Raw genomic sequence first — 15,206 nt, forward strand, 5'->3', positions numbered from 1 at the left:
CGTACATGAAAATCTTCACCATTTTTTTTTTGCCATGGGCTTTTAATTATATGTGCATGGGCCAGCCAGAAACCGAAGAAAGGTTAGCACAGGAGCTTTGCTCTAGGCCGGAGTGAAGAATGTGATGAACAGTCCTTACCTCTGATAAGTCTACCCACGAGCGACACCAATTAGAGGGTGTTTAGGATTACTCCATAAACTCTGCTCCACAAACTCTACTGTGGAGCAGCTTTATAAAAAAATTGGAGTTTGTAGAGTACCCTTTTAGGCAATTCTATTTTTTTCTCGAATTGAGTGTGTGGAGCTGAAATTGTTTTGCTAAAAAAACATAGAGTGGAGTTGAAAAACGTAAAGGAGAGTAGTTCTAAACACCCCCTCAATCAAAGCATGTGTGTATGTGACCCACGTACGTGGTTCAGTTGAGTTAATGATCTCGTAGTCGTTGTACTTCCTCCGTATAGGATTTAGAAGTTATTTTGAACAAGGTTTGGGTCATATATTAAGAATATAAATCATCGATAACTTTTACACGGTTGACTTTGCAAATGTGAAAAATTATATGAATAAATTTATCTTAAAAAATACTTTCATAAAAGTCTACATACTATATCATTTTGGCTAAATATTTTTATAAAAATAAGAGATCAAAGTCGTGTGTTGGAGTATTTTTCATAAAAACTTTTATGTTGCTGTCCTAAACAACTTCTATAATCCAATAGGGGAGGAGGAGGGGGGGTACGTTATTAGACTGCTTATATTAAATATTTTCTTCCTACTCATTCGTATATGACTTTATTCCAGGAATATATAACCTGCTGCTTCTTCCGGCCATGACATGAGTTGTTGCTATGCATATAAATCTCATCATCCGGTTTCTCAGTGCTTGTCAAGTTGTTAGTATCGTTATTAATTACTTCCCTCGATCAGTTGACCAGATGCATCATCTCTCATCCGGTGGTTACTACTACATACCCTTCTCTCCAGCTGCGCGCGGAACGTACGTGCTCTGCCCAGTGCCCACCGGCCACTCCCTGTAACGACTGCTGCCGACGAGTGGGGGGTTGCATGCCATGCCACGGCGTGCGTCGGTCGGTGGGATGACCAGACAGCGACGCGCGATCTGTCCGGCCGGCACGGCTCACGTCGCCGGGTCGGGGGTAAACTGTAACCGAGCCATATTACGGGGATGAAACTCCATCACGATCAAACTCTTTCATTTAATAACTTTATTAAGTTAGAAATTTTAAATTTCTAGTATCTTATTTAATATATACGAGACTTTAATGAAACATGCATTAAGACTAGCCTAACAACGTGCACATCTGGTCCCGTCCCAGCTGATCGGAAGCAGAGGAGGTCGTAGTGCAAGCAGGCAAGTTCTAGGCCTTGTTTAGTTGACTTCAAAAACCAAAAAGTTTTCAAAATTCTTTATCACATTGAATATTGTGGCACATGTATAAAGCATTAAATATAGACGAAATAAAAAACTAATTACACAGTTTACTTGTAAATCACAAGACGAATTTTTTAATCCTAGTTAGTCCATGATTGAACAATATTTATCACAATCAAACGAAAGTGTTATAGTAGTAAAATCCAAAAAATTTCACATCAAAACGAGGCCAGGACCGGTGACTCTCGTCGTTTCAAAAATAGTGGCTCTCGTCGTTTCGTTCCGGTCAGATATGTCTAACCAGCGCCGCTGTCGGCCGGCCGGTGACATTGACGACGAAACGCGCCGGCAGTCGGCCGCCCATTGCAGAGAAGCAGCAGCTAGGAGGAGCTACCTGCAGCAGCAGGCCTGCATGCTGCGCCCACAGTCGATGCTCGATCGTCGAGCAAAAGTCACCCCGGCCGGAATCGTCAACCTCCGCCGTCCTCTCCTCTGCTGCTGAGTGCTGACAATCCGACACGTGCTCAGCAGGCAGCGCGCGGGCAACGCCATGGACCAACCACGGCATGCACCATCAAGGCATCAACCGCGACCGACTCGCATCAGCACGTGAAATCGGGACGCGTGCATATATACCGACTCTCTTTTCTTGGAAAGTTAACTGAGGCCTTGTTTACTTCCCAGAAAATTTTGCAAAATTTTTCACATTCCCCGTCACATCGAATTTTTAGACGCATGCATGGAGTATTAAATATAGACGAAAATAAAAACTAATTGCACAGTTTGGTCGAAATTGACGAGACGAATCTTTTGAGTCTAGTTAGTCCATAATTGGACAATATTTGTCAAATACAAACGAAAATGCTACGGTGTTCATTTCCCAAAAATTTTCGGAACTAAACAAGGCCTGATTCATATATACCTGTTTGGATTCTCAACTGTTGAATTAGGCCTTGTTTAGTTCACCAAAACCAAAAACTTTTCAAGATTACCCGTCACATAAAATTTTACGGCACATGTATAAAATATTAAATATAGTAAAAAACAAAAACTACTTACACAGTTTTTTTGTAAATCGTGAGATGAATCTTTTGAGTCTACTTAGTCTATGATTCGATAATATTTGCCAAATAAAAACGAAAATGCTACAGTACCGAAATTCAAAAAAAATTCGGAACTAAACAAGGCCTAAATCTGACTCTGATACATACCATCTAAATTAATCCAACAAATGTATCAGTTGATAAATCTATTGCAAGTCTGCATAACCATGTCCTATTTCTCCCTTGCTATGTCCATTCGATAGGGTTCCATCTTTATGCTAAATGATTCCAAATAGGGTGCAACAAGAAATTATGTTTTATCCTTGAGGAAGAGCGGTCAAAACAAGAAATTTCCAAATATTATTTGAACTTTGAATTTTTTCTGTAAATTCTTGGGGTGGGGGGCTTGGCCCCCTTATCTCCCCCTTTCTGCACCATTGGGTCCAAGCCACCATACATTATATATCCTTTGTTGTTGTGGCCAATGCCTTACAACAACGTGTTCAGTTGTTCCATGCACGAAGGGCACAAATCCAACCGCCTTGACATTCTTGGACAAAAAGCATCATGATGTAATGTGTTTCTTGTTCCCTCCACATCCAATTTCTTTAGTCTTCTATCCCCATGTCAAGTGTTATGGAGATCTATCAAGGAATGTCATTTCCCCCTCTTGTGATGTAGCTTATCTAGTGAGCTAGGTTTACGAAAAAGGAGAGGGTTATTCAAATTCTTATTAGGCTTTCTACAATCCTTCAGATTTCATGGGAAGAAGGCTGGTGAGAACGATGCTTTGGTTGTGGATGATGCTTCACAGATAGTTGATATGGGGGAGGGAATGCTTGTTGTGGTGGCAAAGGGCAGTCCTCAAAGGTTAACTGGTGGATAGTTATGAAATTTGGGTTTTGGGTTAGAAGGTGAAGAACATGTGCAATAACATTTTCAAGAGATGTTGAATTGATCGATATTATGTATCCTTATGTGGTTTTGTTCCTTACCTCTTTCTTGTATTAACATTTTATTCTCTAACTATCTATATATATACAACTTGCACCAATGATGAGGTTAGGGCTCTATACAACGAAGACTTGCTACTAGAAAAAAGAGGTAGATCATGCTTAGGATTCATGTTATCCTAAAATGCTAAATAGTAAATATATGTTCACTTGTTGTTTACCCATTATTTGAGCACAATGGACATTTATACGGTAAAATAGTCATTTAACCAGAGAAAACAACCGATTAAATGGAAATGTTGCACAACCATGTAGCGTTTAAATGGTGTGTAAATAGGATGAACAATCATTTGGACATACATTGCTTTGGGTAGCTCCAACACGGTGAAAAACTTGTGCTTGCTAGGTTCAGTGGCCATAGTTGAGTGAAAACAATGCCCTATGGGGTGTGAGAGGAGCTTTTGTAAGTTGCAAGCCATCCATGCTAGAGACGCTAAGGGAAATCGATATGTGAGAGTAGGATGATGGAACTAAAAGAGAACATGGTGTGTTTAGAGAAGTAAAAGATAGCTAGTGGTGGTCTCTGTTGCCAAATACTCATTCCACGCGCATGTCTTTGCACTCACTAGCTATGCACAAAGATGTGTCGAAAGGGCTAGGCACCTATGTTGTCATTGACCAGCAACAGCATGGAGGCCAAGGTTCAAGCTCCAATGTTCTTCCTCTTTAGAGGGATGGCTTTGCATAGGGTAGCCCAACCACGGAGGCGATTCGCGGGTAGGAATACAAAGATGCTTAGCTGGGTAGTGGAGGATAATTGATGGGTGGGGTCTACTAAGCGCAAGCTTAGTGAGGTCATTGACACTTGAGAAGGTGGTTGTGGGTTTGAGGGGTCGCTTGCGAGGTAGCCAACTGGGATTAGGGAAGTGTGGGGAGTGATAGTGGGGACTCGTAGGGAGTGAGGTAGTTGGGGGAGAAAAAGAAGAATATTCGAAGGAGGAAGAAAGTTCTAGGGAAGAAGAGAGCATGTTTCGACTGGACACGTGCATGCCGTTCAATGGCTCCATATCCGATGTAAGTACAGTAGTCTTCTAGCTCTGAATCTATATGGAACTAATAAATTTTTTTACTCGATATATTGGATGTGCTAACTCTTGACAACGAAGAACATGTTTTTTTTTTCAAATTGTAGAAAAAATATGAGTAGACTAAAAAAAAAGTTACTCTCTCCGTCCCCAAAAAAAAGCACAAATTCACATTTCCTTGGCAGTTAAATAATTTTAAGTTTAACTAAATATATATAAAAAATTATGATACCGAATAAGTAACGTTGGATGAATACAGAATATATTTTCATATGGTAAATCCAATTGGAGATCCAGCACGTACGTGTGCGGAATTTTATGCGGAGTACTATTGCTCGTTGTTGAATGTTTGTTTTGTGGGGTCAATCTAGCGACATGCTGCTGGTTTTCTTCTTCTTTTATTACCACAAGAAATTCGTAATAACAAAAAGAAAATCCGCGCTCGCTCACGTCCCGTTGGTCCACGTCTCCAAACATACGGTCCGGATCCCGACACGCTACGCAAATAAAAACATCGCACTGTAGATTGCAACGTCGTACTCCGTCCAGTGGCACGCAAACCGGCAACCATCATGGGATGTGGGTCGCGGCGCTCTCCGGCGGCCGGCCGGCCAGCCAGCCGGAGGCGCAGCGCAGCGCGTCCAACGGTGGCTGGCTCCTGGCTGTCCGCCTGCTGTGATTACTTGCCGCGCAGGCCATGCCCATGACACGTCCCCGTCGCGGCGCGGGCCGCCACCTGGACGACGCAGAGGCTAGCGAGAACGATAGAGAGATGCTTCGCAGCAAAGGAAGGAAAGAAGACGACTCGCGTGGGCATTGCAATTGCAAATGGCCTTGCCGTCTGACGACGCGCTGGCGTCCGCGTGACGCCACCCTGCACTCCACGCAGGGGCCGGCCGGCCCCGGGCGGGCCCCCTCCCGCGTCATCTCTCTCCGGGCCCACCGTAGGCATGCCGCATGCCCGCCCGGATCCTTTGTGAACGCCGCCGTCTCGCGTCACATTGTGGCGGCGGCGGTGACGGCTCATGGCTGCAGTAATGGCAAGAGATTTCTTTTTTTGTGTGTGGTATATTTGTATTTTGTGCTAATAAGTTTGTTTTTCTTTCACTAGTTAATAAATTGGTGCTCCAAAAATAAGCTACTTATTGAAGACTTCTTTTTTTTTTTACTATAGATGTCCCTTTCAAGTTACACTCTTAGGTCTTACTTATTTAGTTCCACCTAAAAATCAAGAACTTTTTAAGATAGCATCGAATCTTGAGTCACATGCATAAAACATTAAATATCGAAAAAATAACTAATTATACAATTTATCTGTAATTTACTAGATGAGTTTTTTTGAACCTAGTTAGTCTATGATTGGATAGTAATTACCAAATGCAAACAAAAATGCTACATTATCCAGATAAAAAAAAAATTAGATCTGAACAAGGCCTTAGAACTGTGTCACGTTTAGTTTCGAGGATTGAAATACGTACTGAATGAAATTTATACATAAGGTTTCATGAGACAGGAGCCTATGAAAAAAAAAAAACCCCGACGACGTCCCCATATACAATACGTATAATTATATGGATGGGATTGAGCTAGCATTAACACTCCTAAACTACACGACAACGAAAGACACATGGAATGAATAAATTAATAGCACTAGCGACATCTCATCTCGATCAGTCCATTGCTCATCATACCCGTTTCGCTCCAACGGTCCAACCTTACGAGTGTGATTGACTGATGACAGTTTTGCCAACCCAACCGCTTTCTTGACAGTGTGTTTAAGGCACTGTTTAGTTCTCAAAATTTTTATAACTATGATTTGACAGTAATTACTAAATAAAACAAAAATAGTAGCCAAATCTAAAAAAAATCAATAACTAGACAAGGCCTAAGTCAATGCCATTCAAACACTCCAAAATGTTATGGTTGTGGTTCATTATCCAGTGTCGTTGCTCGTTGACCTTTGTAGTACTGTGTCTTCTTTTTCCAGCTTTAACTTTTTGTTCTCTAGTCCACCCGACTGATGTAATGGTGTTCGCCTAATCGATATAGGGCCTTGTTTAGTTCACCTCGAAAACCAAAAAGTTTTCAAGATTTTTCATCACATAGAATCTTTCGACACATGCATTAAGCATTAAATATAGACAAAAATAAAAACTAATTGTACAGTTTACCTGTAAATCGCGAGACGAATCTTTTGATCCTAGTTAGTCCATAATTGGACAATATTTGTCACAAACAAACGAAAGTGCTACAGTAGCCAAATCCAAAATCTTTTCATATCTAAACAAGTCCTAGATTAGTTATGGTATTTAGCATTAATTGTTATGGCTGGAAACGCGAGTGATAAAAAGGTATTACAAGCACGTCGGTATTTATCCATAATGAATTAGGCCTTGTTTACTTCTAATTTTTTTTTGCAAAATAAACACTGTAGTTTTTTTGTTTGTATTTTAATCCAATCATAGATTAACTAGGCTTAAAAGATTCGGCTCATAAATTACAGAAAAATTGTATAATTAATTCTTATTTTTATCTATATTTAATAGTTCATACATGTGCCGCAAGATTCGATGTGACCGAGAATCTGAATCTTTTTGCAAAAATTTTTAGGAACTAAACAAAGCCTTAGTGAATCGGTGTATGAGCAATGCCAACATACAATTCTCAATTCCTATAGCTCGATCGTTTTCTGCCTGCATTGTGCACTGGTCAAGTGGTCATACATACTCCCCATGTCATTTTTATCTGTCGCTCACCTCTCAAAAAGTCGAATATCTGTCTTTCTCATCTCCCATGCATACGGAGTATGTACGATCCAATACATTTTTTTTCATTGGCACCCACAAAAATCGAATACAAAACAAAAGACATTACTAGAATGTGCAGGAGCCAGGAACTGATTAGGCAGTGCATTCGCAAAAGTCTATGATATATTTCCGCTAAACACGAACTTTTGACAGGTAGCGTCCAACTGTTGCAACTATTGGTTGCGTGACACGAAAAATAGTTCAAGTTTTACCAAATTTTTAGTGAATAATGTTCATACTTATAGCTTTGAATTAAATTATTATAAAATACATTTTGTAACTAATCTGATGGTATTTATTTGGTATCTAAACATTGATATTTTGGGGGGTAGATGTAGTAGAATATTGTGCAGAAGGAGACACATTTCTAGGTTGCGTCATATTGCCGCCGACAAAAAGAAAAGAACAAACATACGACACACCTCCGCATTCTAAAACAACGGTACATGCATCTCGTTTTTAAGGAGTAAATAAAAAATTATGATTAACTATAACTAAAATAAAAAACAATATCATTTATTATGTCAATTAAGTCTAATTAGATTAATCATACAACATATTTTCAAACTAAACATGTTCATAGATACAAACATAAGTCTACGGTATAAATCTAGCAAAATTTAGGATTAGATCAGTCTCAATGGAAGTTTCATGTCTCAGTTTTCAATGTATCTATATTTTAGAATCAGTGTAAAAAAGTTCTATTTTCATGAAACTCTCTTTACTCTCGTGAAACTCTTATCATCTCTCTTTTTATTAATACGGCGTCACATCAACATACTTAAGTCTTGTTTAGTTCCAAAAAAAAATTTGCAAAAAAATTTAGATTCTACGTCACATCGAATCTTGCGGTGCATGCGTATAGTATTAAATATAGATAAAAACAATAACTAATTGCACAGTTTAACTGTAATTTGCAAGACGAATATTTTAAGTCTAGTTAGTTTATAATTGAACAATATTTATCAAATATAAACGAAAATGCTACAGTACCAATTTTGCAAAAAAAAATTGAAACTAAACAAGACCTTAATGCTCATCAAACTTTGATAAACTCCTTACGTGAATTGTAGGAATTGATAAAAGTCGTGTGCCACGTAGCAGCACATTGGCAATTAAAGTCAGGAGATAGAAATGGAGCCCCACCGCCCCGGCAAGCATATAAAAGAAGCCAGTCGCCGGGCGGCGCAGAGGATCCAGATCTTGCGAAGAAAGCAATATGAAAGGAAGCCGTTTCCGCGTTGAAACCCAGCAGGCCAACAACAGATTTTCTTCTCCTCTCTCTCTCTCGGGTCATACGGCCAGAAACAAGCAAAGGATTCGGCCACGCCTGCTCTCGACTCTTGACTTCCCATTCCATCCCCCATTTTCCCACCACTGACCTGACCTGACCTGACCGCCCGCCCTCGATCACATCATCCCCTTCCCCCGGCCCGCCCGGCGTCCAAATCCATCCGGCTGATACCACCTCGCCGTCCCGTCCCATCCGCCACCGCCTCCGCCTCCGCCTCCGCCTCCGCCGCCGCGCCATGGATCCCTTCCACCACCTCAACACCTCCTTCTCCAACCCGTACCACCCGCTCCTCTCCCCATCGCCGCCGCACCACCCGCACTTCCCTCCGCTCCCGCCGCTGCCCGACCCGCCCCACCACCAGCTGCCATCCGCCTCCGCCGCCTCCAGCGCCGCCGCCGCCACCAGCCTCGAGCGGGACCGCCTGCCGCAGTGGTCCCACGCCGAGACGGCCGCGTTCCTCGCCGTCCGCGCCGACCTCGACCACTCCTTCCTCACCACCAAGCGCAACAAGGCGCTCTGGGAGGCCGTCTCCGCGCGCCTCCACGCGCAGGGCTTCGCCCGCACCCCGGACCAGTGTAAGTCCAAGTGGAAGAACCTCGTCACCAGGTTCAAAGGCACCGAGGCCGCCGCCGCCGCCGCCGCCGCTGCGGCGGCGGCGGCCGTCGTCGACCCGGCTTCCGCGTCCGCCGCGCAATCGAGGCCGCAGTTCCCGTTCCACGACGAGGTGAGGCGGATCTTCGACGCCAGGGCTGAGCGCGCGCAAGCATTGGAGAGGAAGAGGGCCAAGGGCAAGGGCGTGCGGGACCGGGACGACGAAGGCGCCGGCGAGGGCGAGGACGTCGACGAGGAGGACGAAGATGACGAGATCGAGGCGGACGCCGCGGAGGCGGCGGTTGGCGGCGACGAGGAACTGCCGGTGGACGCGAGCAGGTCAGGCGGCGGCGGCGGCGGCGGGACGAAGAAGCGCAGGCGGAAGCAGCAGCAGCAGGCGGCGCGGGCTGCTAGGGTGGCCGCGGACCAGGGCGAGGTGGAGGCCATGCTGCGCGAGTTCATGCGCCGCCAGGCCGAGATGGAGGAGCGATGGGTGGAGGCCGCCGAGGCGCGCGAGGCCGAGCGGCGCGCGCGCGAGGAGGAGTGGCGCGCCGCCATGGTCGCGCTCGGCGAGGAACGGCTCGCGCTCGTGCGGCGGTGGCGGGAGCGCGAGGACGCCTGGCGCGCGCGCGCCGAGGAGCGCGAGGAGCGCCGGCACCAGCTCGTCGCCGCGCTGCTCGCCAAGCTCGGCGGCGGCGGCGGCGGCGGCGGCGACTCGTGATGACTGATGAGTCGCGCGTCGGTCGCCATGCATGCATCCATCGATCCATCAGCCGTCGCGCGCGACGCGACCTCGTCCGTCCAAAACCCCCCCGCCCACCGGTACGGACCAAACCCAAGCACGCCCTACTCGCTCATCCTCATCGTCATGTCATCTTCATCGTCCGTACGTAGTGTACAACCAAAGCTAGCTATATATATACACCTCCATGCATTGATCGAGTGCAAGCAACTCCGTCGATCTACTGCTAATCATATAAATCAATCTTCTGATGCACACAACCCTACTTCTTGTTGGATTCTTGCTCAGGAGCAACGATGTTTCACCGCGAAGAGCGCGCATCGGCCGGATAGCTACTCATGATCTAGCTACTTTATTTAGATGGTCGTCGTCGATCACTTGATCCATCCATCCATCCATGATCTTTGTTGATTAGGGTTTTTCTGCTAGGCAGCTAGTGAGAACACAGGTTAGTAATGAGGTGTATACATGCATGCTCATCAGGTGGTGAAAAGGGTTTATGATTTTTATTGCAGCTCATGCATGCAATCTCATCTTTGTTTATTAGCCATGCACCCTAATGATGATAACTGATATCTCTGGTTCTATTACTAACTAGCTTAGCTATAGTCTCATCATCAGCTTCAGGATCGATCGGCTTTGAGAGCTTTATTTCTGGCTTTACAAGTGCATGGATGCATCATACTAGCTTCTCCTTGGTACTTCTCCATAGATCTCCCCCTCCTCTTCCGTCTTTAGTCTTTACAAGATGATCTGTAGGACCAACCGCACCATGGTCGGTGCTTTCCACTCGAAAACGAAAACGGGTGTGTGTGCCTCATCAGTAATGATATGTCTCTGCAAAACTTGCGTAGCTTTTGCGCGACACGGCCTAGTAGCCGCAAGATCTTTCTTGGTTTCCCTCTCTTTTCAGTTGCATGGGTAAAGATATATGCATCTCACTAAGCTAGCGAAAAGAGATTTGCATCTGAAAAGTTGTAGGACAGGACTGGCCTGCCCAGCCGGCTCTAGGATGATCAGGAAAGAGTGGAGAGGATGCATGGTGGATACTGGAAGCACATGGTTGCTGATAGAGGGTGCAGGAGCCTCCTTTGCTTTGCTTTGCTTATCATACAGGGAGGGTATCGATGCCCCTGCGGCCTTCGATCGTGTTCTGTTGCAAAAATTCAGAGGTGTCCAGCAGAAGCCACTACTGCATATACATGTATGACCAAACTAGCTACTAGCTAATTAGTCATCTAGAATGTTGTGTGGTATGGTCGTCCTTGCTTTGTTTCAATAATAATAATTATTATTGTTGATTACAGGATCAGCTCGTCCCTAATGATGTGTGAACCGCGTGTCATAGAATGCATCATGGCTTCTTGCAGACAGTGGGCGCATCGCATGCGTGTGGTATGAACCCATCAGCACGCACAGTGTGTACGTAGGGAAGTAGTAGGGTCGTAGTATGAAACCGCGTTACATATATAGTAGTACATCATATCCCAGAGATCGACGTTCGGCCGAGAAATTGCTGGCTCTCTATATTTATATGTGGTTTAGCTAGTTGACCAAGTGATGTCAGGTTCTCTTCTATTATATTAATGTTTATTATTAGCTGTTTGTTTATACGTATACTGTATATATGTTGGTGCATCATCATCATTCATATGCTAATAAAATTCATCAAAGCTAGATCTGTGCTTTTATCAATATAGATGCATAAATACATCTGCCATTTATTTCAAACAAAATTGCTGTGGCTTGTGTGAATCCTTCGGGTGAAAGCCAAATGGTATCAATTGCATACAAGACTTTGAGGTCCAGACTTCCCAGCTGTAAACTTTAGTGCATATGCTACCTGCTAACATTGTCGATGTCTCGATGATAGTGCGTGTGGTCATAACAACAGCTTGTCGGGGAAGCTGGTTACTACTGGCATATGACCATGAGTTCATGCATGTCACTAGAAAAAAAAACTAAGATGTGTGAGTATGACAAACAGATACATACGAGGATAAACAACAACAGTATATATAGTAACTGTAGTTTCCCTTTGTCACAGTTGGTTTTCACTTATTATCTCCAGTTTTGTCCAGAGCTCACATATTGAAGGTAATCGAATACGAGTTGTACGTGTAATCTGTTATATTACACGGTCAAGCAATTTTATTCTATTTATTATGAGTTACTTGTGCAGATAATTAAGATCATAATGACGGGCCAAGTGACATCAGCTTATCATATAATGTTTCCGTGACCTAATAGTATACATCTATAAGCAAATTGGCTAGTTGGTACGTCCAGCTTTCTTGACATGTCGTCTTCACTGTTCACTTTTGATGAGTGTGCTCTTGTGTTGAGTGTTCACAATGGCAACAGACAATCAAAGGATACGTCTGTTGTCAGTATTTCCTTGGCAGCCTGACACAAATAATGGAATTCTAGTGAAAATTACTGGCCATTTGATCGACTAATGACACTGCCTGTAACAATTTTCATTTTTCTATCCCAACTTGATATTTATTTTGCCAGCTAATTAAACTGGTAGCCCCTTTAGATAACTATTAGTTTACTGCCAACTCAAAACAACTGTTATATTGTTTATTAAAATGGATTCAGCTAACTTGTATACATGCCTTTATATGCACCTGCTATTGCTTTTGTGGTGTGAGGAATGATGTCAGTCTGATTTCATACTTTTGATGAATACTTGATAGCTATTTTGTGGTTAATAAATGTATACTAGCCTCCTTATTTCATACTAGTAAGTAGGTGGTGGTAGTAGTTCCAAAAGAATAATACTGGCAATTTCTTGGCAGTATCAAAGATGAACCTAGCAGCCTGCTATACTTTGGGTAGTTGGAAACCAGTAAAATAAAGCCATCTTGGCTGTACTGCATGGAAAGAAATTGACCATACGCAGTAGTTTATTTGCATGCATGATTCGCCAGTCAATATTCTGCCCTAGCTAGCTAGTGGGAAGTCAAGGGTAGCACAAGTATGGCCAAAATCTAGAGGGAGACCGCTTTGACGCGCAAATGATATAAACATCTTGTTTAGTTCCGAAAAGTGAAAAGATTTCGGTACTGTAGCATTTTCGTTTGTTTGTGACAAATATTATTCAATCATAGACTAACTAAGATCAAAAGATTCGTCTCGTGATTTACAGCTAAACTGTATAATTAGTTTTTGTTTTCGTCTATATATAATGTTTCATACATGTGCCACAAGATTCGATGTGACGGAGAATCTTGAAAACTTTTTGCTTTTTTTTGCAAAAATTTTAGTTTTTGACTACTATAGCACTTTCGTTTTTATTTGACAAACATTGTCTAATCACGGAGTAACTAGACTCAAAAGATTCATCTCACAAATTACAGATAAACTGTGCAATTAGTTTTTATTTTTGCCTATATTTAATGCTCCATGCATGCGACCAAATATTCGATGTGACGAAGAATCTTGAAAATTTTTCGAACTAAACAAGACCAATATTCTGCAATTGAAGCACCAACATCGAGATTGATAGATGTGACTCCAGTAGACAATGACCAATTGTCTGTCCTACAAGATCGAGAAAGAGAATGATGTAGATGGAGCGCATAGAGATTCGGAGTGGCAACAAATTGCACTGATGGAGTTGCATTATTGAAGTGGTACATAAGGTTGTGCTACATACTTTGACTACTAACTGACACTTATGCGTGTACTGTTGCAGAGAGCGATCAATGATATGCAAACGTTGTTGCTTGCACGCTTTGAAGAGTAATCGATATAATAGATCGAAACAATAGAGGAAATTCCAGTTTGTATATGTGTGTAGCGAATTACATCTCACGTCGAGAGGACTCAAACTTTCAATATCAACAATTATATCTCTAAAAAAGTATCATAAAAAATATATATGCCACAAATAATCTAATGACATGTTCAGGAACAGTAACATTTATATGCATGAATGCATCTTAGTTTAGACTGCAACCAGTAAACGACTTTTCAGCAGGCAATTTTTTTGGCCTTGTCATCACTGTTCTCCCTCCGTTCATCTTTATAATGCATATTTTATTTTGTTAGAACGAGCCTTTGATCATAGTTATCCTACTAATACATAATGTTTTACAAAATATTTTTTGAATTAATTCATATAAAAACATAATTTGATTATAATAAGTATTATGTAAATGCAAATAATGGTGTTACCACTAATAAAAAAAAGTTCTTGACCAAAATAAAAGATGAATGGCATTTTCATGAACAGCAACATTTGTATGCATCTTAGATAGGCTGCAACCATTGAACAACTTTAGTTTCTGGTTTTCTCACAATGAGACTGATGAAGTTATTACATACTAGGTCTTGGTATCGATCGACAAATGCTGCTAAACCTAAAATAAATCAAGAAAATGGTATTAATTCGCCAACAGTAGATAACTAGTATACAAATGTATACTTTCAAAGTTCAATGAGAGCACTTTCAATACAGAAATTATCATAGTTTCTATAGACATTAATTGTAGTGTCACCTAAGTATTTTGCTGATGTGACAAGATAGTTATTGAAGAGAGAGAATAAAAGTTATAGAAACTAGGAATAAGGCCTTGTTTAGTTCCAAAAAATTTTAGGAAATGGACACTGTAACACTTTCGTTTGTATTTAACAAATATTGTCCAATCATGGACTAACTAGGCTCAAAAGATTCGTCTCACAAATTATAGATAAACTATGCAATTAGTTATTTCTTTTATATATCTATATTTAATGCTCCATGCATGTGCCGCAAGATTTGATGTGACGAGAAATCTAAAAAATTTTAGAACTAAACAAAGCCTAAGTTAGAAATCATGTCTACACGAGATTCAAGACATGAAGTGATATATTTGATTGATAATGAATGTTATTGGATAAAAAGTTGTTCTATAGAAACTATCTAATAAGACTATATTTTTTTATATATAGGCGTCTATAAAAATTAATAGGTATAGAAACTACGTATACTTTCTCGCATTGGGACTGCCCTAATCTTGCCAACTTTTTTTTTCCTTGAGAACTTGGTACTGTGGTCTCTTTATAGATAACTCTTAGGACCTGTTTAGATCCCAAATCTTTACATCCCAAAACTTTTGGCTGTAAACTTTACATTTAAATAGGTGTTTAGATGCTTCCTAATTTTTTTTGGTGTGCAACACACAAGACATGGGTTCCTAAGCAAGTTTACACAGTTTTGGAGCTCCAAGATCCCAAATTCCAAATCTTTACAGCCAAGTTTTACAAGCTTCTGTTTAGATTCATTCTTCCAAAAAGTGCTCATTTCCC

General features: G+C 41.9%; 1 protein-coding gene across 3 annotated transcripts; it reads left to right on the forward strand.

Annotated features, from left to right (window-relative positions):
• LOC8068166 (trihelix transcription factor GT-3b) lies at window positions 8,518–11,585 on the forward strand. Of its 3 annotated transcripts, none has more exons than XM_021446912.1 (3): window positions 8,518–10,052; window positions 10,197–11,112; window positions 11,216–11,585. In XM_021446912.1, exon 1 carries the CDS (start codon window positions 8,811–8,813, stop codon window positions 9,885–9,887), a length of 1,077 nt encoding a protein of 358 aa, XP_021302587.1. In that variant the 5' UTR covers window positions 8,518–8,810; the 3' UTR covers window positions 9,888–10,052; window positions 10,197–11,112; window positions 11,216–11,585. The 3 variants fall into 3 exon arrangements, with proteins under 3 accessions (XP_021302587.1, XP_021302586.1, XP_002439215.1); XM_002439170.2 differs by having other exon boundaries at window positions 8,519–9,988; XM_021446911.1 differs by having other exon boundaries at window positions 8,518–11,112; window positions 11,216–11,456.

The sequence above is a fragment of the Sorghum bicolor genome, chromosome 9 (assembly GCF_000003195.3).
Source record: "Sorghum bicolor cultivar BTx623 chromosome 9, Sorghum_bicolor_NCBIv3, whole genome shotgun sequence".
Lineage (NCBI taxonomy): Eukaryota > Viridiplantae > Streptophyta > Magnoliopsida > Poales > Poaceae > Sorghum > Sorghum bicolor.